The sequence below is a fragment of the Lepidochelys olivacea genome (genome assembly GCF_965140295.1).
Source record: "Lepidochelys olivacea isolate rLepOli2 genome assembly, chromosome: 9".
Taxonomy (NCBI): Eukaryota; Metazoa; Chordata; order Testudines; family Cheloniidae; genus Lepidochelys; species Lepidochelys olivacea.
In genome coordinates this window covers 16,279,354-16,305,418 of record NC_140419.1, presented here as the reverse complement: position 1 = coordinate 16,305,418, position 26,065 = coordinate 16,279,354, and the positions used below count along the sequence as shown (strand labels likewise).

The following is a 26,065-nucleotide window of genomic DNA, read 5'->3' as shown; positions in this document are numbered from 1 at the left end:
CGCAGAATTTCTCATTAACTAAAAACCAAAAACAGAACAATTGACGATAAATTACTTTTATTGACTACCTAGAGGAGTGATTATTTTAACAAGAGACATGCCAACTTACAGTCAAGGTGGGGGTGAGGTAACGTCTTTTACTGGATCAACTTCTGCTGGGGAGAGAGACAAGGTTTTGAGCTTACACAGAGTTCTTCTTCAGCTAAGCTCAAAAGCTTGTCCTTCTCACCAACAGAAATTGGTCCAATAAAAGACATATTAACTCACACACCTTGTCTCTCTCATATCCTTGGACCAACTTGGCTACAAACATATTGCATAAACTTACAGTCAAGTCATAAAAAATTCAAAGCATGGGTGCAGCACTTGTTTTAATGTGCTTTAGTCTGTGGATTTATACTCCAGGGCTGTGAGAGAAATATAGATAAACTGGCTGGATGTGCTTTGGCAACTCCTACTGCGATTAGATGGGGAAAAAAGAAGATTTTCAACAACTATAAGATGACAGGAAACAAATCAGCCAGGAATGTAAACCCAGTGTAAACATGGTTCTGTTCTGAAAGACTTTTAGAAGAAATGGCTTTGGAGCTAATTCACTTCTCTATGCCCTGGAATGCTCACTGCACACAAATGAAGTAAAACACCAAAAAAAAAGCTGAATTTGGATTAGAGAAGAAAAAAAAAATGAATGAGGAATTCATTATATTTCACTACAACAAAATCCCTATTTCTTTCTATAGGATGATCTTACAACTACATACATACAGAATATTGGACCAAAACTTGTAGTCACTTTACTTGTAAAATGCTAAGTCAGGTCTATGAGGGTTTTGGACAATAAATAAAGTTCTGTACAAACATAGCCACTTCAGCAGACAATCTGAAAGCACTGTGAAAAGGTGAGTAAGTATCATTTCCATGTTAGAAGGGAAGAAACCGAGGTGTAGGAGAGGAGCCTAATCTCGGAAAAAAACAGTTGTCTAAAATCAGGTGCAACTCCATGGCTTCAGTGGATCTATTTAAATCAGCTTTTCACACACATGAGATCAGATCAGATCCAGGGGAGGTAAAGTGACTTGCCAAAAGAGTGGAGAAAGGTTACAGGATCAGGGCCTAAAGCTTAAAAAAGAAGTCATCTCACCTCTGACTCTATTACGTTCACTGGAGCCAGCTTGGGAACCAGGCTGGGAGCCTCCCTGGGAACTAGGCTGCGAGCTCGGGGTGCTGGAACTGGAGGAGCTGCCACTACTGGTCCTCTGTAGGGGACTCTCAATGACGGGCTCAGTTCTCCTCAGGTCAGGGTTACTGTTGCACACCAGAATGAAGGAAAACTGCAGTTAGAAGGTGTAACTGTTCTGGAGAGTTGGGAGAAAGTCTTCATTCAGTTGGAAGCAATATAACAGGTTAGTGTTATTGAAGCAGCAGGTCCTTTCAAAGTTGACATGAGAGGGTCAGATCTACCATGGCGACATGCAATACAAGATGACAAAACGACTGTGGAAAGTTTAGTACTGTATAATTCTGTGCATTTCAGAGCCTAAGCATTCTGGGTAAAATTTTCATCCAAGTGACTTTTCAAAAGGGCCTACGTGACTCAGGAGCTTACATTCCATTGCAAGACAGTGAGGGCTTGTCTTCACTACCCAGGAGATCAACGCTGCGGCCATCAATGCAGCAGGTGTCGATATAGCGGGTCTAGTGAAGATCCGCTAAATCGATGGCAGAGCGCTCTCCGGTTGACTCCAGCACTCCGGTTCCCCGAGAAGATTAAGGTAAATTGACTGGAGAGCGTCTCCTGTCAATGCAGCGCAGTGAAGACACTGCAGTAAGTCGACCTAAGCTACGTCGACTCCAGCTAAGTGAGCCGTAGCTCATGAAAGCTTATGTTCAAATAAATTTGTTAGTCCCTAAGGTGCCACAAGTACTCCTTTTCTTTTTGCAGATACAGACTAACACAGCTGCTACTCTGAAACCTGGTAGCGTAACTTAGCTTGACTTACCCCAGTAGTGAAGACAAGCCCTGAGACTTAGTCTGGTAAACCACTAAGGATGCATCTGCATTAGGACAAAGGGTGTGGTCTTAATTCGAATTAGCTAACATGTGGTAACTAACACGAGGTAAAATCCAAGTGAAGACAAGGCAGTTTGTACTTTTAATGAGCAGATCAAGGCAAATGCTCTGCTCCCCCACAACCTTTAACTCAACCTGCGATCATGAATGAAAACTGACAACTGTTTTGTCTTCACTAGGATTTCACCTCAAGTTAGTTACCTTGTGTTAGCTAACTTGAGTTGAGAATACACCTTTTTTCCTAGTGAAGACAAGATCCAACTGACTTTAGGCACATTTGAAAAGCAGTTTAGGTGCTTTTGCAAATGCTTCCTGGTATCATTAACTAGTAGTTTCCAGAAACTAAAAGACAACTAGCTGACACAGTAGCCAGGGCCAGACAGAAGCTTTTGCTATGCTAGGCAAACTGGAATTGGTCACGTCCTCACAGCCCCAACAAACATTTTACTGGCTTTAGAAATTTTTTGCCCTAGAAAATCCAGGTATGGCAGAGCTAACCCTGATATCATCACCATTCAGCCACTGAAGTCAATGGGGCTATGCAAAATGTATACCAACTGACCTTAACTCCAAAAACCGAACAAAATCAAAAACTGCAATTTAAAAGTTACTTAATTTTAAATGTTTAAAAATATTCTGTTTTGAAAAGTAGGGGCTTGCAGATTAGCTATTTTTCTGTAATATTTGTTCCCTTGCTAAAATCTGCAACGTGACTGCAAAGTATATTTGCTGGGCATCAACATTCCCAGATCTTCATGGTCTCATATCTCAGCCATTTCAAATGGCAAGAGGCTGAAACCTGACACATAAGTTGCCAGCTTTATCATTTCTCTTTTTCTATCTCACTGTTTCTTTCAAACACATGCAGAGTTTTAAATTAGAAAAAAAAAGTGGTTTTGATTTACAGATGCAACCAGCATTTCTCAGGGTTTCACGTATCTTTATGGAATTAATCCTTGGCACTTAAATGGCAACAGAAAATATGTTCATGCAGCATAGTACAATACCTTTTCACACAATGTTTCTGCTAACTGATTTTATTATTCAAAGTCTTTCTGTAAATGAGTGGAAGCTTGTTACATGCAGTTCAAGTAGGACTGAGTACTGACAACAACATGTGCAATACTTCTGCATTATATAATATGTAATCTGGAATCAAATGCACAGCATAAGCATCATAACACATGAGATATACGTGATCCTGAATAATTTAGCTAGGGGTCAAAACAGCACAAATTGCATTTATTGTGCAAAGTCCCATTGCCATAAATGATTTCTTGGCAGGATCAGTTTCATTTGGACTTTGTCTTGGATGTATATTATGTAGAATTACTGTCCAGTGTACCTTGATTTTGCATAGGAAGTTATTAAGAAGATAACAGCAATATTAACATGCTTGTGCAGAATGACAGTAGCTTTCTGTGCATAGGGTTGCCAGGTGTCTGGTTTTTGACTGGAATGCCCGGTTGAAAAGGGATCCTGATGGCTCCGGTCAGCACAGCTGACCAGGCCGTTAAAAGTCCGGTTGGTGGTTCAGCGAGGCTAAGGCAGGCTCCCTGCATGCCGTGGCTCCACGCGACTACTGGAAGTGGCGGCATGTCCCCTCCTCCGGCTCCTAGGCACAGGTGCGGAGCCCCCCACCCCAACTGCCAGTTCTGCACCTCCCATTGGCTGGAAACCACGGCCAATGGGAGCTGAGGGGGCGGCACCGGCCCACGGGGCAGCATGCAGAGATGCCTGGCTGTGCCTCCATGTAGGAGCCAGAGGGGGCACATGCTGCTGCTTCTGGGAGCTTCTTGAGGTAAGCGCCGTCTGGAGCCTGCACCCCTAGACCCTCCCACCGTGTCCCAACTCCCATCCTCCTCCTGCCCTCCAAACTCCTCAATCCAAGCCTGAAGCACTGTCCTATGCCCCAAACCCCTCATCCCCAACCCCACCCCAGAGTCTTCACCCCAGCCAGAGGCCTAACCCCCCCCTGCACCCCAACCCCCTACCCCAGCCTGGAGCCCCTTCCCGTACTCTGAACCCCTTGGCTCCACTCCCCAACCTGAAGCCCCCTCCTGAACCCCAAACCCCTCATCCCTGGTCTCACCCCAGAGCCTGCACCCCACAGCCAGGGCCCTTACCCCCTCCCGCATCCCAACCCCCTGCTTAAGCCCAGAGACCCCTCCCATATCCCAAACTCCTCATTTCTGGCTGCACCCCAGAGCTCGCACCCCCATCTGGAGCCCTCACCCCCTCCCACATCCCAAACCCCTGAGCCAGCGAGTGAGTGAGGGTGTGGAAATGAGCGAGTAAGGGTGGGGAGAGTGAGTAACGGGGGGGAATGGAGTGAGTGGGGGGCAGGGCCTCAGAGAAGGGGTGGGGTAGGGGCAGGGCAAGGGTGTTTGGTTTTGTATGAGTAGAAAGTTGGCAATCCTATGATGGAAATGCACCATATAGGTTACAATAGAATAACAATTAAAATAATATTGAATACAAAATTAGAGTTTATACAAAGCTGGAAGGAATCCAGAAAAGCAGTGGGGAATGAAAGAACAAGAAGAGAAGATACAAAAATGTTATTGCTGGATTGAATGGTTAATTTAATATACTTTTTGGCATTATTGTAACTGCAGTTGAACAGTTGTGGAATCCTACATTATGCAGTATAGCTGGTGTTGTCTTGGCTCAGATGTTATCTGGTTAGTTGATGAAACTTCTTTTAAAACTTTAGCAACAGCACATTTATCTATACCAGGGGTCTCAAACACATGGCGGCCTGTGGAGATATTTGCTGCAGCCCGCCAAGCTCCCCACGCCCCCACCACCTCTCTCCCAGTTATTTCCTGCAGCTGCCAAGCTCCCCTCACCCGCTGCCCCTCCTCCCCCCCCCAGTGCGCCACATCCCCGCTCCTCTGCCTACCTTGAGACACTTCCTGCCACCAAACAGCTGTTTGGCGGCGCTTAGCGCTTTCCAGGAGGGAGTGGGGAGGAGCAGGAAGCCGCACGCTCAGGGGAGGAAGCAGAGAAGAGGCGGGGCAGGGGCAGGGATTTGGGGAAGGGGTTGGAATAGGGCCAGGAAGGGGTGGAGTTGGGGTTGGGACTTTGGGGATGGGATTGGAATGGGAGCAGAGTTGGGGCGGGGACTTTGGGAAAGGGGTTGGAATGGGGGTGGGAAAGGTGGGAAGGGGCAGGGCCAGGGCCAGGGGCAGCGGGGTAGTTGTCAGTGATGCAGCCCTCAGGCCAATGTACTAGTCCTCATGCAGCCCTCGTGGTGATTTGACTTTTAGATACCTGATCTATACCAACTGCGGTCAGGTCGTTGAGTCCGATAGAAAAACTGGATACCCTTACTTTAGTCAAACAGTCCAATGGTATCATTGTTATTCTAAGTGCTGGCTCTTCTTCGTGTCATGACTATGTACTGGAATATTCCTTGCTTCTAAAAAAATTTCCTTTAGGGCCTAGTTAAATAATAGCGAGAGATTCTGTTTTGGGAAACTGAGGATGCTTTGGCTGTGGGTAATGGAGGTGACTAAAAGCAAACTGTAGCAGGGTTGGCCACCTTCTGAGCACCCCCTGAAGGTCAGAGGTGGCTCTATGGCACCCTACCTCTCTTTTCCCTCTCCAGGGTCCCTTAAGAACTCCACACGGTCTTTCTCCTGGCTACCACCACCACCCATGCCTGGGGCTGGTTTCATACCAGAAACAGTTCAAACACAGTCCTCAGAGTCCCAAAATGAAGTCCATCACCACATCATAAGTTCATACTCAGTTCTGGCATCTTCTACCACACTCAAAGCTTGTCTTCTGTCTCAATCTGTTCCCCATGAAGCTGCTACTCCCTGTCCTTCCTAGTGGGAGCTCAGCTTTCTGGCTTTGGCTTCCCAGCTCCGGCTTCCTGGCTCCAACCCTTCTCCCAGGCAGGGTCTCTGGCAGGAGCTTCCTGCTTGTTACAGATCTTCTTTGCCACAGCTGCTTCTTCCTGCTTCCTGTTCCCCTCTGGCTCTTTACAGGGAACTTCTGTCTCTATCAATCCCCTACTGAGGCTCTTGAACAGGCCCGGAAGGGATGGAGCACTTCCTTCTTAAAAAGCCCAGTCCACCCAGTGACACCCAGAGGTAAATGGCCTTTCTGCTCATAACAAAGAATTTTTTCTAAAACAATTTGGCAATACATATTTCTTTGGCTACCCTAGCACCCACCTTACACTGAGCCTGCTATACAGCATGCAGTGCTGCTGCAGAGTGAATCAGACTGGCTGGGAAGAAAAGCTTATGCTGAAAGTCATGACCTATTGGTAATTTGGCTGAGAATATCCTACCTAGGAACATCTAGTTTGAAGCCTTATACCTCATCCTAAGAGGACAAGATAAAGAAAACATGAAACATTTCCATAATACAAAGATATATGGAATACAGATATTTATCCTGAGATTTAAACTGGCATTTCATTTGAAGAGATCTGGAGTTCTGCCCATCATACTATCACAATCTGCAAATCAAAGACAAGATCTCACCTGTCTAAGCTCATTCTTTTGCTTCTGCTATGACTGAACCTGTTGCATTTTCTCTTGTTTTAAAAAGCTCAGGGCTAGATCCTATAATGTGCTGTCCTGGTGCACAAGGGGAAAGGGAGAAGAGGTTATAGTGAGGATCAGGGGAAGTTAGGACAGGATCTTTCCTGGGAGTGCTAGGAGTTGGAATGGTTAATAGGCCAACCTGGGCTAACAGAATTGTCTAGTCCCCAACTACTTAATGTCAGTGGCACATGCTAGCCAGGGACACACACTGTTCCTATAGGACCCATTTACCATAATGGGAATTTTGTCATTGACTTGAATTTAAGACAGATTAAACCCTTATTAGACAATAACAATGCAGAGTCCTCCCCACCACACAGTCCCTTGCACTGCGGATGGAATCCTGCTCTGATTAGCAGGGATACTGGAGAATGTATCTATGACCATCTCTGCTCACCCCTCAGCATCACTAAGTTAGGCAGAATTTGACCCTCAGTGTGCAGCAGGAAGGAGTTGAGAGGACCAAATCCTGCTTCCACTAAAGTTATGGCGAAATTCCCAATCAAGACAATAGCAGTAGCTGAGAGTCCAGAGTATCTTCTGCATCCAGCTATAAATCTTGGAAAGTCCAAGAACGTAGACATTTCAACTCATCAGGATTTTGCACAGATAATATTAGGAGTCCCAGAGGCCAAATGTTCACAGCCTTTGGTGATGCTGTACAATTCTAATTAATGCAAATCTCAAACTTCATCGAGCTATGGTGGAGATGCAAAGCGATTGTAGTTTATCAGTAAATCCATGTTAAAAGAGAGCAGAGAGTGCTTTATTTTTTAAATTTTGACTAGATTTATTGACAAGACGACTAAGGACTGCATCCTAGGAGTTTTACTAAAATCATTGGTTTGGTGTTTGTTACAATGAGACTCTCTGTTTCCCGCAACAGCAGTATATAGATTGCGGTAATCCATCCATTGAATGCAGTGGGCACTGGCTCATGACCCAGTGACCCCGCTTCCTTTGTGAGGCTCACAAACCAGGGCACCAGGAAGAAAATTATAAAACTAACAGACAGATTCATTAATATTTTTTTCCCTTTCCCACATGGCCTTCCGTACCTTGCTCTGATGGGCTGTGATCCTAATCTAGTTCCCAACGCAGTGCCATTCCCAGGAGAGTTCTTTCTCGCTAGTGCTGGGGATATGGAAGTTGTTCGCTGAGGCACCTGAAAGAAAATTGAAAGCGTCACAGCTATTAGGACTGTACAATTGAACTTGGATATTCTCTTCATGCATTTGGGGGAAGATCAGGTTTCGGCAGGTTTTCGAGCTGGATATGTAATTACTTTTCCACTGAGAGAGATGAAATATTTACAGCAGTTATAAAACACAAAGTTCTTGGCACGTACAAAGAATCATAGATGTCTGAGACAGGAAAGACCTGAAAAGTCATTTATTTTATCCCTCATAGAGCAGGGCCATTCCCAACTGTATAGTCGCCTGAAGTCTAAAAAAAGCAGGTGTTAATATCAAGCAGTGAGCACCAAAATTAACAAAAAACACATTCAAAACAGAACAGTCCTAAAATCTGGACTAATCAGAAAGCTCAATGTAGCAGCTCTTAGAGCTACTTGTTCAGGTAAAAATAAATTACTTGTAATAATACCACAGAGGTAATGCGGCCTAGTGGTCAAAGACAAATGATGGGAAGAAGGAAGATCCCTGTGTGGACTCCAGGCTGAGCCATTCAACTACCTTGATTAAGTCACATGACTTTTTGGCCTCAGTCATTTCAGCTGTACAATTACCTGAAAGCCAGATGTCACTGAAAACCAGATGTTCAAATTAGGACAGATCACCTCAGATATCCCAGAACAAACAACATTCCATAGTAAATAAGGGCTTCTGGACTCAGCACCTTTTTACACAAGGCTAGAACCTTGACCTTGACTCACTCCACTGTAATTTTGAGCTCTCTGTGTGCCTGTTACACATCAGTATCATACCGGATGTTACGCAATACTTCGGCCCTATAATAAGAACTGAGGTCATTGCTTACCTGTGGATCTCCCTGCCACAAGATGAGGCAGAAGCCAAAAGCTTAGTAGGATTCAAAAAAGGATTAGACATTGCTCTGATAATGGGAAGATCCACATATTATGTTAGATAGTTAAAAAAATTATTTTAGGCTAAGAGAGAGCGATGTCTTCATGTTTCAGGGCATAGCAACCAATAAGTGATTAGATTAAGAAGAAACCTCCTCCATGGATAGATTATTCCCTAGTTGTCTTTTTCTGAGCTTCTTGCACCTTCTTCTAGAGCATCTGGTTTTGAAAACTTTCAGGCACAAGGCACTGGACCACAAAGGCCTATGGTCCAATCAGGTATGACAACCAAAAGTCTGCTAGCTTTTATCCATGTCCCTGTAATGTCTCCAGCAAATACTAGGTAAGCAAGGAAACAGCTCGCCCTGGATCAGCAAAAAGAAATGGGCCACAGTGTCTGCAATATGCTATTGATACCCATCTCACAAGCTCCAACAATATCCTTACATACTGTTTGAACAGAGGGGCGACAAGACTGGCCCTAAGAGACTCTGCAAGTGAGAACCCTGGGAGGACAGCAATTACTCTTCGTAACCTTTTGGTAGACAATGAATGAAGACAATTCAAAACAACTCCTATCCATCTCTGCCAAGTCCTCCAGAAGAGTCGGCAGCTCTTCCCAATCATAATAGTATTGAAGAACACCGATAGGATGATCAGGCAGCTCACTGCTGTCCATTACTCTGAGTAGAACATGCAACCTGTGCCAGGTCTGAATCTCAACTGATTGGATTCCAAAAACACTGGAGGGTAGCCGATGTTGCCAGAGTTGGGCAGCTGACATCTTCTGAATCACATTAGTAAGGAAAGGCAAGACACTGCACGGTAACTGGTCAGAGCGTTAGCATCAAGAGATGTGTTTTCACCAAAGGATTATCATATTTAAAAATTACTGCCAGCTTACTCTCCCCTCAGATAAGCACTAATGGATCCTCTCAATAAGATGGTTGCCAAAAGTGTAAACAGTATTATGTGCAGACACAATACATCATGGCTCCCATACATAAATAGCAGATACTTTATTTTAAAATGCAAGTTGATTATTTGCTGGAACACAGCAAAACTGCATTTAAATCATGGAAAAATACTGTTTACTTCAATGTCTCTAATCAATTTGCAATACCTTTCTCTTTGTATATATGCTCCTGAGCTTAGAGCTGATTCCATTTCAGGAAAATTTTTAACAGTAAAGTTATAATTCATTCCCTCCCCCCCCCTCCCCCCAATCCCTTGCAAAGAAGCTTATGAACAATGCAACTGAAATACTGTAACAGAAGAGCCTTAATTAAAGAGGTACTGCCAGATGCTGCCGTAATGTCATTGAAGGTATAAAGCTGCTGGAGCCCTTACAAATCTTCCATCAGGTATTGATTACAACTGGAGGCAGGACACTGAACTAGAAGGACCAAAGGTCTGAGTATGACAAATTTTATGTTCCTAAATTATTCAATTTAAGCAGAAAGCATTTTCCCCCCCCCCAAGGGAAAATAGATGTAGATTTGTTCTGGATTCAGCCTGGGCTTGAGAATTTTCTTTGCAGTGTATCACAAGACTTACACACATATAGTGGTAATAGGAAAAAAACCTGCATACCAGCTGAGGGCCAAACCTGCAAACTGCTGAACATCTCTGAAGTCCTAAGCACCCTCGTGCTTACAATTATGCAGGAGATGCTCAGCACTGCACAGGACCAGTCCCTGAATTTAACAGGATGTGAACTCCACCGGTTCAGAAAGAAGCCCCAAAAGTCTGTCCCCTGCATTGCAGCGCTGAGCAGTGCTGAGGGGATGAGCTCTGAGATTGCCTCTTTCAAGCTTTCGATGTTAGGAGCAATACAAATGTTACCTTTGGTGGAACGTCCTCCTCCTGTCGTAACCAAGAACTTCGGTCAAACTTTTCAACACGAGGGGGGAGAGGAGGGTTTTCTGAGGTGGGGTCCGAGTTCTGCCTTGGCATCTCAGTGCGGTGAGAGGTCACCGTCAGAGCCTCCTGAAACCCAGCCATTCCCTTTGCGGGTTGTTCGTGCAGTGACTGAGAGCCAGACAAGGAGGTTCCTTGGGATTTCACACTGACCAGATGTGGAATCTAAGCACCAAGCCAAAACAAAACCATCAGCATAAAATGTTTTAAAAAAAAATTGAAAAAATCTCAATAGTTCTAATGTATTTAAAAAAAAACACCTAGGTTTGAAATCTGCACTGCGTTTTGGTTTCAGGTCTTTCTGGCTTCTTACACAAACTCCATACGAAAACGTTCTTAAAAGAACATTAAGTTTGCACAGTTCAGCATTCTAAAGTCATGAAATGCCAAAGTTAGGGTTGCACAAGTAACTTTACTCTGACTACTTTTGCATATGCATGATGATAGTCTTCATATACATGATCACATATTATTTCTCAAATAATACAATATAAATATATCATGTATTTTTTTCTATAACCTCAAATACACAAGGAAGCATAATTAAGGTTGCATGAGAAACCTTAACTTGGCATTCCTGTTTTTTTAAGTTCTTAGCCATACAACTTTAACATTACCCTAATGATTTTGGTATGAAATTTCCTAGAGTTTTTAATTAAAAAAAAGAAAGAAAGGAAGAAAAAATGATGGAAAAAATAAATGCAAAGAAACAGCTTCAGTCTCCAGAAAGTCTGAAGCACTGATGGCTTTAAAAAACAACAAAAAAGCAATAATGGTGTGAATCTCCACAGTCTGGCTAGATAGCATCCTGTCCAATAGACCTAAGGACTCTCTCTCTTGCAAGTCTTAGGAGTGCAACAGTTAGGATGGCACTTGCACCTCATCCATCCGAGAATGCCTAGGTTACATCAGGTCACAGCTGCTTCCCAAAAACCTTATAAAATCTGCAAGTGGCCTTGCTAAACCCCTTCACACTTACAGGACCTGGAGGGATTTAGCCAAGGGCTCCTCTGAAAAAGCATAAAATGGAATCCTCTATTACCAGTGTAAATAACAAATTTACACACACATTTATATGGGGTTTTGTGCGTGAAATGATAAAGTCTTTCAGTAACATATTAATAATGAAAAAATGAATGCCAGTCACAGACAATTAATGCCAGTCACTTTTTTAAAAAAGCATAAGGTTTGGAAACTTTTAAAGGAGGCAAGCGAAGTATATTTAATTTCTGTCAGTGAAAAGACTGAGGTGAGATGGGATGTTTATTGTTTGTTTAATTCTGGACTCCAGCTGAAAAAATAAAAGTATGCTGCAGGGCCTTCCTCACATAGCAAGTTAAAGTTCACGTTGCACTGCTGACTCACCAGGTGGTACGAAAGACTTTAGCAGAGGCAGATACCGGAATGCGGATGGAGTTCAGTTAATTTGTGGATTTTCCTGTAGAAACCACATACAAACTTGGGGCAAAAATTTTATATCGAGGGCTGGCAGCAGACACACCCCTGGAGCCCTCACTCCACAGGAGTTGTGCCTGCTTTTCTGGGACAGAACTGGGCCCGATCGCTACACCCTTACAATGTCTTGTGAAAGTGTATATTTGGAACTCGTGGTTGGGTTTTTCCAGATGTATGACTGCAACTGATGTTAACTAAATGTTTAAAAAAACACTGAAGGAAAAGATGCAAAATCTTTTTCCGATAACCCTAAACACTGAGCCATACTAGGCCTACTGTACCAGGCTCTGCAGTTTCACTTTGGATAAAAAGGGTCCCATCAGAAACAAAGGAACTGTCATACTGGAGCAGACCAATGGTTCACCTAGGTCCTTTAACTTGTCTCCAACAGCAGCCAATACCTGATGCTTCAAAGGAAGGAAAAAAACATCATAACGTACCTAACAGTGCTAAGTTATACTATGGAGGGGAGAAGAAACCTTGTCTTCAACTAATGATCATACTATACTTGGCAGCATGAGAGCTGTAATCCTTTTATTTTTATTCCATGTAGTGTAAATGCAGATGCTGCTCTTATTCACAAACAAATCTAGAGCTGAGAAACCCATGTGTTAAGAAATTGTTTCCTTTTAATCCACAAATGTTGTGATTCTCTTACCAGAACCACCAGCCTCCTGGTGTAATTAAACTGGCAGGGACCTAGGACCAAAGTACCATACCTGTGGATCCACTGGTCTGAGCATGGGTGGTGTCCGAGTTGGCTGCACGCCACTAATGCTAAAGGACTCTGAACGAGGAGGCAGGTTTGGATCAGATATTCTGTTAGCCACTTTGTGAGGCATTGCTGGGGAGCTTTGCCGGTTGAGTCGAGAACGTTCCTCTACCTGAGGCAACACAACAGGAGAATCAATGAACACAAGTTGCTTCACTTCCCCGCAATTCTACACCCAAGTCACCTGTATAGCCATTTTCCTGTATTTCTAATCAGTACATTGTTTCATGCACCTCTTTTATACCCATTAACACTGAGCACCAGATGCTTGGATTCAATAAGGACTTCCATATTAGGGCAAACTTGAAAAGGAAAATGTTTAACCAATGTTCCCTTTTCTGCATTTCCTTGCTATCAATGCAGATCAGTGGGGTGAAAAGTGGCAATTTCAGAAGTGGTAATTTTGGAGCTCCAGACAAAAGGAGGCTGGGAGGGGGGTGGGGGATGCTGGAAGCTGCCTAGCCTCCCGGTGGGTTGCAACAGAGCACACCCAGCAGGAAACTATAGACAGAAGTGGGCATTGCAGCTGAGTCAGAAAGACAGAAGAAAGAAAGATGGAAAGAAAGACGACATGCAGAGAGGGTGGGTGGGGTGAAGAAGAGGTAGAAAAGAAAAGGTGCCAAAAAAAGAAGCTAAAGTGGCATGGCGAGGGAGATCTGTCTTTGAAAATAAATCCAATCTAGAGAAAATGTAATGTGTGCACTGTCCCTTCTCTCTGTCCTTTCCATATTTTGGTCTAGTCAGTTGATTCTTTTCCCCTCCTCTTCCCACTGCTTAACCTTGTTCTTCTGAAGACACCAGCTCCTCGACACTGACTAGGGGCTCTATTTCTGGCAGGACAGATTTCCTACCTCTCTCTTCTGTTTTTCCTTTCTCATCTACTTTCTCTCTTGTGCTGCTTCCATGCTGCAGTTTTCTCCATCCCTTGGTCTACTTCTCTTTGCCACCTTTCTTTTACCTATCTTACTCTTCTTTTCCTTTCTCTCTCTAGACTCCTTCCCCCCTCCGGGGTCTACCTTTCAGACCCCAGTTGGTTTCTGTAGCACAAGCAGAGCACAGAGCGGAGCTGCTGGACAGTCTGGAAGCAGCAGAAGAAAACTCTCAACATTGTAGGCAATATTAGTGGGAAACATAGTGGTGCTGTTCTCAGGAGAGGTAAAATAACAATAAGACTAAAAAAGGATCTTCCCAGAAGCCATTAGTTCTTTGTCTGCCACTTTATACTTGAGTCTCATTTGGGTCGAAGTTCTGAGGTTGGCCAATGTGATACCAATGGAGCATCATTCTGCCTCATGAATAAGCATCCAAATTCTGAACCAGCCCCACTCCGTTTTTTGCCAATTTGAGAAAGCAGGTTGTTTAAAGTCAGTGGAGCTGTACCAGCCCACACCCACAGAGAACTTGGCCCTCTACATACAAATGTCTTCCCCAATATACAAGTCCTTTTTTGATTTTAACAGAATCAAACTCACGCGAAACCCAACAGCGTATCCCTTCCCCAGAGCCTAAACTGAACTGTTTGCTTGGAATCTCTCCAAATGTAGTTCAGTGATAGTTTCGCAACTGTTAGCCAGACCAAACCCAATTTTCGTTTCATTGTGTATTTGAAATGCCTTGGTACTGATTTGAACAACCCTTTCAAAGTGGCTATACAGGTTACAGACAGTTTTACACTTGCCTTGAAAGCAGTCCCTCAACCCTGCCAAAGCTTACTGCAGGCAGAACCTGGCATTACTGCAAGAGATTATAATTGGACAAGAATATGTATTTTTGCAACATGTTACAACAGCAGTCATTTGACTGTTGTGTTTGCAAAATCTGAGACCATAAATTGATCATATGATCAGGAAATCTCTCAGTGGCAGTTCCAACCCCTGAAAGATGAGAAAGACCCACAAAAACAGCAATAGGCAATGGAGGACCCAGGCATGCAAAAACACCCTCCTCCTTCAAATATATTAGGCTAGTGGATGTCTTGAGGAATCCAAGTTACCAGGCAGACAATACGGTAAATGAATTTTCAAGACACCAATAGACAACTTATATTACATTTCCTTTTAAATCTGAAAGGGAAAACAAAGATTCAAGAGGGCATTTCCAGCAGATGAATCTGAAGAAGAGAAGCTCTAAGGGGGTTAAGATCCCAGCGCAAATGTTCTGCAGTGCATTCCCACTGAAAGAAATGTCCTTACCTTCAATACTGAAAAAACACCGGGAATGCTTTTGTTAGATTTGAAAGAAACAATGAACATGGCAGCAAGAAGGTGGTTTGTTTTGTTCTGAAATTAATAAATCCAGTACCTAGTCCTCCATTGTGGACAACAGGTGTGTTGCTAATCCAGAAATGAAAAAAAATCCAGTTGCTTTCAGCTCATCCAGATGGAAATACAATTGTTTCAGCCAATCCAGGTATAAATGCAATGCATGTGTTATTGAAATCAGACTGTACAAAGAGCAAATTAGTGTGTGCATAAGCTTGTGTTGGAAATCAGCTTCTAAAATAAAAAAAATGTACATGTATATGTGAAAGGAATAATCATTAACTCTTCTTCAAGTAAGAAATGGATCATAAAATTCTTCCAGGAGCCTTTAAGTTGATACAAATGAACCATTCACTCTGAAGTTGGGGTCTTAGAGAGACTAATATGGCAAACCAAAAATTAGGAAGTAGACTTTCTAAAGGACACGGTTTTTCTCCTAAGAATGTAGGCCTGTGAAGAATTTTTTAGATCATGAATGACCAGCTAGCATATCTAAAGGTCCAAGCAGAACAACTACACTTTCCCCTCCTGCATACACTTTCAGTGGCAGTTTTGACGTCAGTTTATAAGCTCCAGCAGAGAAGACTTAGCTGCGTATACAAGGACAGAAGGGATAGCTGAGAGAGAAACAGCATTTCTTTTGGACAAGGATGTATCTGCATAAATACTAGGATACAGTCCAGTCAGTGACAGCCTCATTTCAATCTGCCTCAAAGGAGTTCCAGTAAATCTGCCTATTATTCAAGCTCAGGCACTAACTACAGCAGCCAAGGCTGATGAAACTGGAGTCCCCCAGCCAACTTCTGGAGCTCATTGACAGAGTGGCAAACGAGAATATGCAGCTGATTACAGAATATTTCACAGCGAATGTGGAGGAATAGGTGGCAGAGTAATGTAATGGGGAGGTATGTGTCAGAGACCAGGACGTAGGTGGTTGTTCTCAATGGGCAGAACAGGAATCAGGGTTAGTGGTTAGAGCATGTGTCAACAGCCAGGAGCAGGAGCCCAAAGTCAGAGCTGGAGTCAGAGGCCAGAGCCCAAGCCAGAAATCAGAGCCGAGGGTCAGGACCAGGTTCCTTGGAGTGAGGCAAGGCAGGAGCAGGGCTGGAACAAGCAAGCACAGGAGCTGTTGGAGCTGTGGGAGAATACTTCGAGCAACCAAAGAACTGCTGCTGGGCTTAAGAGTTGGTCTGCTGACTCTTCCAACTAGTCAGGCAGCTTCTGGGAAGACAGCCACGCCTTGTCCCCTATGGCCAGATTAGAAACAGACTGACAGTCTTAATCTGTATAGTGTTTATAGGCTTCTTTGGTGGATTGCAAGTGTTCTTTCAGCTCCCAATGCACCCGGTGTAGATGGGAAACTAAATCAACAGCAGCCAATTCTGGGCGGCTCATGGCTAAGTCTCGGTGTAAGCAGGCGTGAAAGCCATTTGCAAATAACGGGCTGTGTGGGGTCGAGGTGTGGATTGCATTGTTATATGTGAATTCGGCATAGCACAGCAGAGGAAGCCAGTCATCCTGGTGGAAACTCAGAAAGGAGCAGAGATACTGCTCCAGGATTTGATAACTCTCTGCTTGCCCTTTAGTCTGCAGTTAATAGGTGGATGAGCTCAATTCCTGCCAGAACTGGGAGATGAACTGGGGACCCCAGTCTGATAAAATGCCTAGCAGTAGCTAAATACATTTCCCAAGAAGAGCCAAGCTGTCTCCTGTGCAGTAAGAACAGTAAAGTGTGGGATGAAGTGCACCATTTTTGTTAAGAGGTCGGCAACAACCTGGATTATGGAGTGCCCCTGGAAGCATGGCAGTTCCACAATGAAATCCATTGATACAGTAGACCAAGGCTGTGGAGGCATGGGCAGAAGCTGGAGGAGACCTAAGGGTCTTGCTTGTGGGTTATTGGGTATGGGCATAGAAATTGCGGGACCTTATATAATCCTTGATGTAAACTTGTAGGCCTGGCATCCTGGGCCTGCAAGGTATGAGGGCTCCCATTATCTCCATGAGAGAGACACTGGCCTTTGAAGAATCCAGGCTCACTATATCAGCTATAATTCTCTTATTATTTGTGTTGAGACTGCTCAGATTGTCAGAGACTAGGACTTGGGTGGTGTGCCCAGGGGTTAGAACAGGAGTCAGAGGCCAGGTGCCACAGCTGAAGTCACAAGTAAGGAATTGGAGCCAAGAGTCAGAACTGAAGTCAGACGCCAGATGCCAAACTCAGGAATCTGAGGGTCAAGACCAGGTTACCTGGAGCAAGGCAAAGCTGGGGCCAATGCAGAAGTAGGGCAGGAGGAATGCTGGGAACAAGCAGCCACAGGAGCTATTGCAATCACGGGTCAATGTTTTGAGCAGCTGCTGGACTGCTGCTGGGCTAAAGACCCAGTCTGTTGACTCTTCCAACCAATCATGCAGCCTACTACAGGCCAGCGCTCTCATTAGGTTGCCCAAGACCAGCTCTGCTTCAGGCCATGCTTCCAGACTGGCTGTGTTGTGGACCATGATTCCTGACAGTATGGATTGGGAGAGAGGGATGCTCCTTTCTCTGACTACCAACATCTCCTTTCCATACACTGTATGTCAACAGCATAACAGGAGAAGATACACTGAGGCCTCCCCAGTTCATCTCCTCAGTAATCCTACTGATTATATCATTACACAGAGTAAAAATGAAAGTGCTCCCAAGTGCCAAACACTGCAAGGATCCAATATCAGCTCAATTCACCGGCTGCTTCTTAGATAATGCAAGCTTCACCTCTATTGCAAAAGAACCCCTGGCCACTTCCACATCCCATAGGCAAGATAATCGGAGAGAGGCATCATGTGGAAAGTGATTAATAGTTTGATACAGTATTTCAGTGAAAAAAAGGACAACAAAAGCAAAGTGGGCTGAGGGAAGAGGTGAAATATTAATCTAATTTGAATGGCAAAGCGTGGCATTCATAGATACAGCTGAGGTGAAAACTGTGCATCGCAGGAGAAGCATTAAACACATGCAAAAGGTCACTTCAAGGCCAGTTCCAGGAAATCTGGGGTCCCTTGGAAGACATTCAACTGAGTCCTCCCACTCCAAGATCCAGCAAGTGGCCACCTTTCCCTCTGCCCCACACTCCTCTGTTAGCTAGGCAAGCTAAGGCTGTGGCTATGGCCACACTAGAGAGCTTACAGTGGCGTAGCTGCCCCAATGCAGCTGTGTCACTGTAAGTTCTCTACTATAGCCATTCTAAGCTGATGGGAGAGAGCTCTCCCGTTGACTTAATTAATCTACTTGCAATGAGAGGCGGCAGCTATGCTGGCGAGGTGAAATCACACTTGAGCTTCACAGGGTGACTGGATTAGCAGCACAGAGTAGCTGCATCTCCACTGCATTATTAGCTTACTCCTCAGCAGCACTCAGGCTCTAGACCATCCCCCTGACAGGCCAGCTAGTTTGAGTTTGAGGCCCAATTTAATTCCACAGAGATCTGTGGGTGTGGATGGGAGTTGGGTTAAGGGCAATACTCGAGTGACGCTTCAAGCTAACACAGCAAGTGAAGTCAAGTGAAGTCAGTGCCACAGGAAAGGGGAGTAGAATGGGCATGCATAGAGATTACATGTGTAGAGAGTAGAATTGGTGCGTGTGTGGGCGGTGGGGGTGGGGCATTGGAGGACTATTGGATGAAGGTTTCCTGTGAGGCTGTAGGAAGGAAGAACCCAGACTATGCTTTAGTCAGGGCTGGGATAGAGGCGTTACATTCTAGTTCCCAAGCTGAGGAGACCGATGGTTGTTGGGGGAGGTGATGAATAGGATGGGGGGAGGGGACAGTGGGGACCAGAATTTGCCCCCTCAAGAAAGTATGAAAGACTAGCAGGGAGGCCATGATGTGGGGAGAATTTTCATGTGCCAGCCAATATCATGAAAAAATTCCCCAGAAGCTTGATGCCAAGACTGTACAGCATTAAATACAGGAATCATACCCTCCCAAACCACCAAGAATGATCCACTGACACAGCAATTCTATGTACTGCTACCTCAAGGCTCCAGTTTGAATCTCAAACCTACCCTTTTGCCCCAGAACCTGGTAGGCGTGGGGAGATATGAATCCTGCTGACCCTGGGCCTTTTGGGGGCTTTTCTAGCTGAAATATTAATTTTACACATGAAAAGGATATACGGGGGTAAAATAATTATAATTTTGGGTAGGTACTACTCAGACCCTGCACATAAAGTATTTTGGACACTGTATAAATTCCTACAGAGAACCACCATTTTGTGAAGCATATATCCTTGAACATTCACTCCCTCTCCCATCTGAATTGTATCTCTTTAGATGAATATACTTACTGCAGAAATTTCATTTTCTGTTTTTTATTAATATTTTATACCTATCGTTCTTTATAAATAATATAAACAACAAGGAGTGAACAATATGGCATTTGGAAAGATCTTCCGCCCATAGCTAAAAGCAGTTATCACACTGCTTCTAATAAAACCCAGCTGAGAAAGAAATGTGCAGGGAACAAGATCAAAAGTGGGTAAATGTCTGGCTGTGAAGATATGACTCTGGACTCATTAAAACTGCTGATTTTAACCCAAGAATGATCCCGGAGAAAACAGAGGATTGTCACTACCAATGCTGATATTAATCAATCTAGAAAACCTTCAGTGCAATATGTCCATGCAATTTGTATAATTTCTAGCATGGCCAAAAACTGGCAGCCAGAACAGCAACAAGCACTAACACAGACTAGCTTGAGAACCAAAAATGGAGTCTGTCAGGACACAACCTAATGAACATAGGGCGAAAAATTGTGAGCACTGGTGTCCCATGGTTCAAAGCGGCCGGCTACCATAATAAAGGAGACTGGAATATGATAGCAAAAAACATGTGCTGTATGATTTGAAAGTATGGTTAAGAGGGGAACATCTGTTGTTTTTATGTCCACAGAAAATGGAAGGTTTAGACTATTAACAGCTAGACTGTACAACCCACGGTCATGTTACTCACTCTATAAAAGTAACTCCTTGTGAAGTAAGTGTACTAGGGTAAGTGCTGAGAGAGTTTGGGTTGCACAACCTACCCCTTAAATACAAAATGCTGAGAGGCACTAATGAAAATTTTGTAAATACTGATATTATTTATAAAGATATTGAGCTATCTACATGTGTATATTTTCTGAAGGCCTAAAATGTGCACTCTAGTTCATTGTATTCCAAAACTACTTCATAGTATATTTTTCCTTTCATTAGAAAATTTACCTGATTATACAGATAAATTAATGATTAACTCTGAAATTTTGACCATATATCACTCCTTCCCTATAGTGTGTATTTCAGCAAAAGGCTTAGGGCCAAATTCTGCTGCCCTTACTCACGCTGGGTCATACCTTATGTAATAAGAAATGGGGTGACTCATGGAATCAGATACTACTCACCATGAGTAAGAGTGACAGAGTTAGGCCCTTGCACTGGAACTGACGGCCAAATCTAGCACTGTTCTTTCTCATTCCAACTAAGAGACAACGTATTAAGTCTTGACCTTTTTATAGACAGAACTGAAGATAGTAAAATGCCAGAGGCATGTTAGGAATTTAGAACAGTTTATTCAAAGCTGTGCTGTTAAAGATGAAATTTCATCCCATTTTCCTGCTTGCTGCCACACATTTCCACCATAGCACAAGCCCAATAGACAGCCCTGATTTTTACAATGCTAAGGAAGCGCTAAGCCCACTGGAAGTTTGGGAAGATGTCACCCACCAGAGGTAGCTCAGAGTTAAGTTGTTCTACATCTCTCAGCTCAGGAGTGCTCGATGACAGGAATGTCTTGGTCACAGGCAAATTTAAAAATTTTTTTCCATTACATACTTGAGGAGAAAGCTTGGGAGAACAATAGGAAGAATTAGAGAATGATCCTGGGGCTACCTGTGAAGACATGCTATTTGGAGCATTTCCCCTGAAAACTTTAGCAGCCTGAATCAGATTGGAATTAAGGGGAAAGGAAAGTAAGTCCACAGAAGATGAACGGGAGTGAGAAGACAAAGGAGCCAAAATGGCTGCATTCCAATGAGAACATTGTGGAGAAAGACCAAGAGATGGAAGGGGAAGCTGATCCACGCTTCTTCCTATTTTCTGTTGCATTTGTGTACGACGGATCCCTGTAGATGGCAGGAGTTCCGGAATACTGTCAACAGAAGCATGGAGCTTCTTATGAAGGGCTTGAGTCTTTATTTTTCTTAAATTGTGTTCTGGGCTAGAAGCGCTTAGGTCTAGGTTATCACACATCAAGTCGATATTGTTTAATGATGGAGTGCTTCTTGAAGGAAATAAGGGACTCGTAGGCATGAGTGAGGGAGCAAATTTTCTTCCCCTGTCTCCATTATGTTCTTTAAAGTCCATTTTCACTCCGTTACTAGGCAAATGTGAATTTATTCCTTTTGAAACATGAAGAGAAGAAACACACGTGACCTCCAATCCTGATTTTCTAACAGGACTACATCCTTGAGAGCGAGACCCTTTGCGGGATATCACACCATCATTCTTTTTTGATCGCTCTTGATGCCCAAGTCTAATTTGAGAATGTGCCCAGATGGCTTCTTCTCCCTTCTGGGTGCGTTGCTGTACCTGGGGTCTTGGTTTAGAAATCTTAATAATTGGTGGAACCTGTCTTGGCTTAGCAGAGACTAATGGCTTCACTTTCCGAGGATCTAATGCTTGTAGGTATTGCAGATTTGGTTTAGTTGAGGGTTGTGCCTTGGAAAGATTAGAAGAAGGCTTAATGTTGGATTGTGATGTTACATCTTTGCCAGTAATGACGGGTGCCAAGTGTCTGGCAACAGATGAGTGAGTCTGTTTAGCTGGGAGAACAGGCGAGTTATTAAGATATCGTTGTTGTACCTGGGAGTAGAATTACAAAATTATACTATTAAAACACACTATTCTAGGACAAACAGCAATAATGGACAGTGTTCTTTCTGGGTAACAAAATATCTCTGGGGAAGGGGAAAGGGGAAAGGAATGCATCTGATCCAGAGACTGCACTGCATGCTTGCCTCTCGTTCAATACTGGTCAGTAAAATTATATCTAGTATTCACATCTTACTTTTAAAATAAGCATGAATAGATGCTGTTCCCTGTTTTTCAATTAAAAAAAAAGCAACAGAGATTGTGTTCCTGAAAAGCACAAAACAACAATAGCTATATAGGACAGTTGGTACCATATAATTTCTACAACAGGAAGAAACACCCTTCCAGTGCATATCACCAGCAGCTTCGAGTTCAGTACTCAACTAGAATGTGAACAGTGTACAGGAATCCACTTCAGAGCAACTGAATTGCACTGGACCACTTTTCATCCAGCAGCTCTCACCATAATAATAATGACAGCAGAGAGGAGAGCATCACGCTCTTAGTCTCAGCCTGGTTTCAGGAATCTTCAACAGTAATCGAACCACAAAGTAAACAAGACTTTCAAACAGAACTACATCCCATCCCGGCTCTCCATTTATAAAGGGTAACTTTGTGGGGACAAACAAGGATCTGGCACAAATGGACTCAGTCTTTCCTACCTCCTTGGCCCAAGCTGGCTTCTCACTTGCATTCATTCCCTCCTTGTAATGGTACAGTGGCTTCTTCTCTGCTGGCCTCTGGTCTTGCCGTTGCTGCTGCTGTTGCTGCAGGGAGACCAGGTAGTCTCGCTCCTGTTGAAGTTGCCTCTGCAGCCTCTCCGCTTGTCTCTGCTCCTCTAACTGTTTGCGCTTATACTCCTACCCAAGGAAAACACCACCGTAACATGGGTGTGAGAAGCTGTATAGATATAGTCAGGCTAGCGTGTGAGCGATCAGATATTTATCAGTTTGGTGAAAAATAAACCCAAATAAATGGCATGGCTTAGCCCTACAAAGCCAATCAGTTCTTAAGCCTGTGGAGGCCCAGTGAAGGAGTAAACCATAAAGAAACCTGGAGAGAGACATAGTCTAAGAGCCAGAACCAAAAAATCCTGAGAGTTTTAATTCCAGCTTTGACACACTTTGGCAAGTTAGGCTCTCTGCCTCTGCTTCCCATATGGAAACTAGGGATGCTAATATTCTTAACAGGGGCACTGTGGAAATCAATTACTTAGGGCCAGATTTGGACCCCTTGCTCACACAGGGGAGCAGCTGCTTGCACAAGTAGTTCCATCGAGGCCAATTAGTCTGAGCAATCATTCCCCACTGGAGGAATGGGATTCTGGCCTTTCATGATTATAAAGAAGTTTGGAAATGAAGGTCCCCATCAAGACCTTGTACATGCAGCTCCAGGGCTGCCAACATAGTCACTCACCTCCTCTTATGCCAGGGTTAAATTTGGTCCAAGGAGGGCTACATAAGTACTAAGTACATTAACTTCAATCACTGTGGTTGAGATTTTAAAGCCACATTTCAAATGCGAGCTTGGTATCTAAATCCCTTAAACAGCCTGTGTGTTCAAAGAATAGAATCAGGTTCACACTGAGTTGACCAAACAGAAATCCATTGAATAAGTTGAGATCCTTGCTAGATTTGTAAATTACAACTGCTTATCGCCAGGTTTTGCAGTGGATCCATCTAGTGAGGTGCTGAGTGCCTTCATTTCATACTGAAGCCACTGGGAGCTGATTGGTACTCAGCAGCTCATAGGAGTGGGTGATTGTGACAAGAACTTGAATTGCAGAGCCAATTAACGGCTCTCTCTGAAGCACTGGGGCTTTTTAAAGGTTTAATTAATAATCATTAATACTTAAGTACCTTTAAAAAGGAGGGATTTGTATGAGTTCCCTCTTTCTCTAAATAAAGCCAGTGGAAACAGAGACCAATAATGAGCTCTGTTTTATTGAAAAGAAAACCATAAATACTGATAAATATAATTCTCACTTTAAACAAACAAACAAAAAGGGCAATTCAGGAGATAATGCAACAAAAAACATGGTCTAAAATGGAAGCAGCATGAGAAGGGAACATAAAATGTTCCTGTCAAGAAAGTAAAACTAATAGATTTCAAATGAAATATGGCTATCAAATCCTGTAAAGCTGAGCGGGTATCCAGAGTACAAGTACATTTCAGTTTGATTGTATTCCAGTACACTGCTAACGGCCTTAAAAATTACTCTGCAATAACCACAGTGGGGCTGAGAAGGGGCCAGCACTTCTAATGAAGCCGAAAGCATGCCAACGTCACAGAGACAGACTGAGTGAGAAAGGAGCTCACAGCAAGGATATCGAATCAGTGAGCGGTCATGGAATTGAGGAAAAAAGATACAAGAATCCAGAGCGCCGCTCCATTTGTATTTATGAAACAAAAAAAACCCCAGCATGTTATTCTTAGCAGAGTGGAGTCTTGGAAAATTGTGTGGTTATGAGGCTTATTGGTTTAATTAAATCCGTGCAGCAGGTGATCGTATGCAAGTTACCTACACAGCCCGACTCGTTATACTAGCCATTCAGAGGGCATGGGGACACACAGGCACACACAGACAGGCACACTACAAACAGAAAGCGGGTAAGCAGGGATGTGGTCTCCCCATTACCAGAAGTAGAGCTTGTTCCTGCAGTAACTGCTGCTGCAGGATCTCTAACTGTCTCTGCTCTTCCTCTAACTGTCGCCTGATGTACTCCTGGAGACATGGGCAGCAGGAATCGGGATGGGGGGTGTGGAAAGAGAGAAAAGAAAAAGAGCCAGTAATTCCACAGAGAAAGGAGCTGCTGCATGAGGGATAGAAATGGCAGAAATACTAAGGGGCCCTGGCTCAAACACAGAGAGATTCAACTGCAAAAAAACGTAAAGACAATTAATTTTAAACTGAAAACACTGAGAATTTCTCCTGCCTGTAGCTTATTGAAATGACACAAGCTTTACATTCTACTGTATTGAAAAACAGTAAAAAGGCACAGCTATAATTTGAGGGCAACATTTTGTTCTGAGTTACTCCAAAGTAAATAAAGACTACCTTCATTACAGACTATGGAGGTACTAGACCAGGTATATTATACGGGCAAAACATTGGTAGTATAGACAAGTATTCCCAACCTTGAAGTGGCATTGCAAGCCTTAATTAGTTAGGGGACAATCCCTTAAGACCTTGCTCATGGAATGCTCCAGTGTAGGAGATGGTAGTTCCAATGAAGTCAATGGGAATTTCACACACGGTTCTTGAACAGGACCAGGTCTTTAGTGCTTATACAGTCTCTTGTAGATGTAAAGCACCTTTGTAAGTTCTGCAGTGTTATTAGAAAAGCTGAAAAAGTTCTATGGCTACTATGAATTATGCAAAATGTTGCTCAACGGGACAGCCTCAGGACTGTGATATACATCTTATTTTCATGAGTGGGGATGAGGGACAAGCGTTAAGCACACCCCATTCTAAAGCTGGCACTGACAAATCAGCACCTCTACTCTTTATATATATATTCCTTTCTACTCTTTTTACCCTACAATTCTGAGAAGCCAAGTGTTCTGAGAGCTATAAAGAGGTAAGTTCAGGCAGAGGAGGGACCAGTTTTGTTGGGTACCAAGGTAAAGTACAAGAGACAGTAGTAAACAAAAGCTTTATATAGGAAGCGTGGGAGTGGGAAACTGTATATTAAGTGGCCCCAGAATTGCTGGCCACAGATAGAAGGGAATTAATACAGTGAAAAGCAATAAACACGAGGTTAGCACTTAAGCAATTTACTCTTTAGTAATGAAAGTGATCAAATGTGAGAGTAATAAGTAGATTTGCTTTTAACTTATTAAATGAATTGTAATTTGTTTGCAAAGAACTAAAACATCACAATAGACAATAAGCCCAAAGGGAAGCAATTTTGACCTCAGAATTCAGCCTTCGATGTTGGGGACTGATTCACCCAGAATCCTCTGCAGAATACCTGCTCGTGCTCTGCGCGCCTCCTCTCTTCCTCTCGGCGCATCTGCTCCTCATAATGCCGCCTCTGCTCTCTTTCCTGCTGCTTCCTCATCTCCTTCTCTCTTCTCTGCTGCTATGGGTGC

The 26,065-nt window shown here is 43.5% G+C and overlaps 1 protein-coding gene across 7 annotated transcripts in view; it reads right to left on the bottom strand.

Annotated features, from left to right (window-relative positions):
• TNIK (TRAF2 and NCK interacting kinase) overlaps positions 1–26,065 on the bottom strand; it is a 300,446-nt gene that overhangs the window by 41,748 nt on the left and 232,633 nt on the right. For 2 of the 7 annotated variants that reach the window (XM_084638585.1, XM_084638587.1), the window contains exons 13-19: positions 25,945–26,055; positions 24,609–24,695; positions 22,633–22,830; positions 12,775–12,939; positions 10,526–10,765; positions 7,695–7,801; positions 1,142–1,305 (exon numbers count right to left, since the gene is read on the bottom strand). In XM_084638585.1, the coding sequence (XP_084494711.1) occupies positions 1,142–1,305; positions 7,695–7,801; positions 10,526–10,765; positions 12,775–12,939; positions 22,633–22,830; positions 24,609–24,695; positions 25,945–26,055 (1,072 nt within the window). Of the gene's footprint in view, positions 1–1,141; positions 1,306–7,694; positions 7,802–10,525; positions 10,766–12,774; positions 12,940–20,824; positions 21,962–22,632; positions 22,831–24,608; positions 24,696–25,944; positions 26,056–26,065 lie in introns of all 7 variants that reach the window. The other 5 variants (XM_084638588.1, XM_084638589.1, XM_084638591.1 and 2 more) reach the window with 4 other exon arrangements.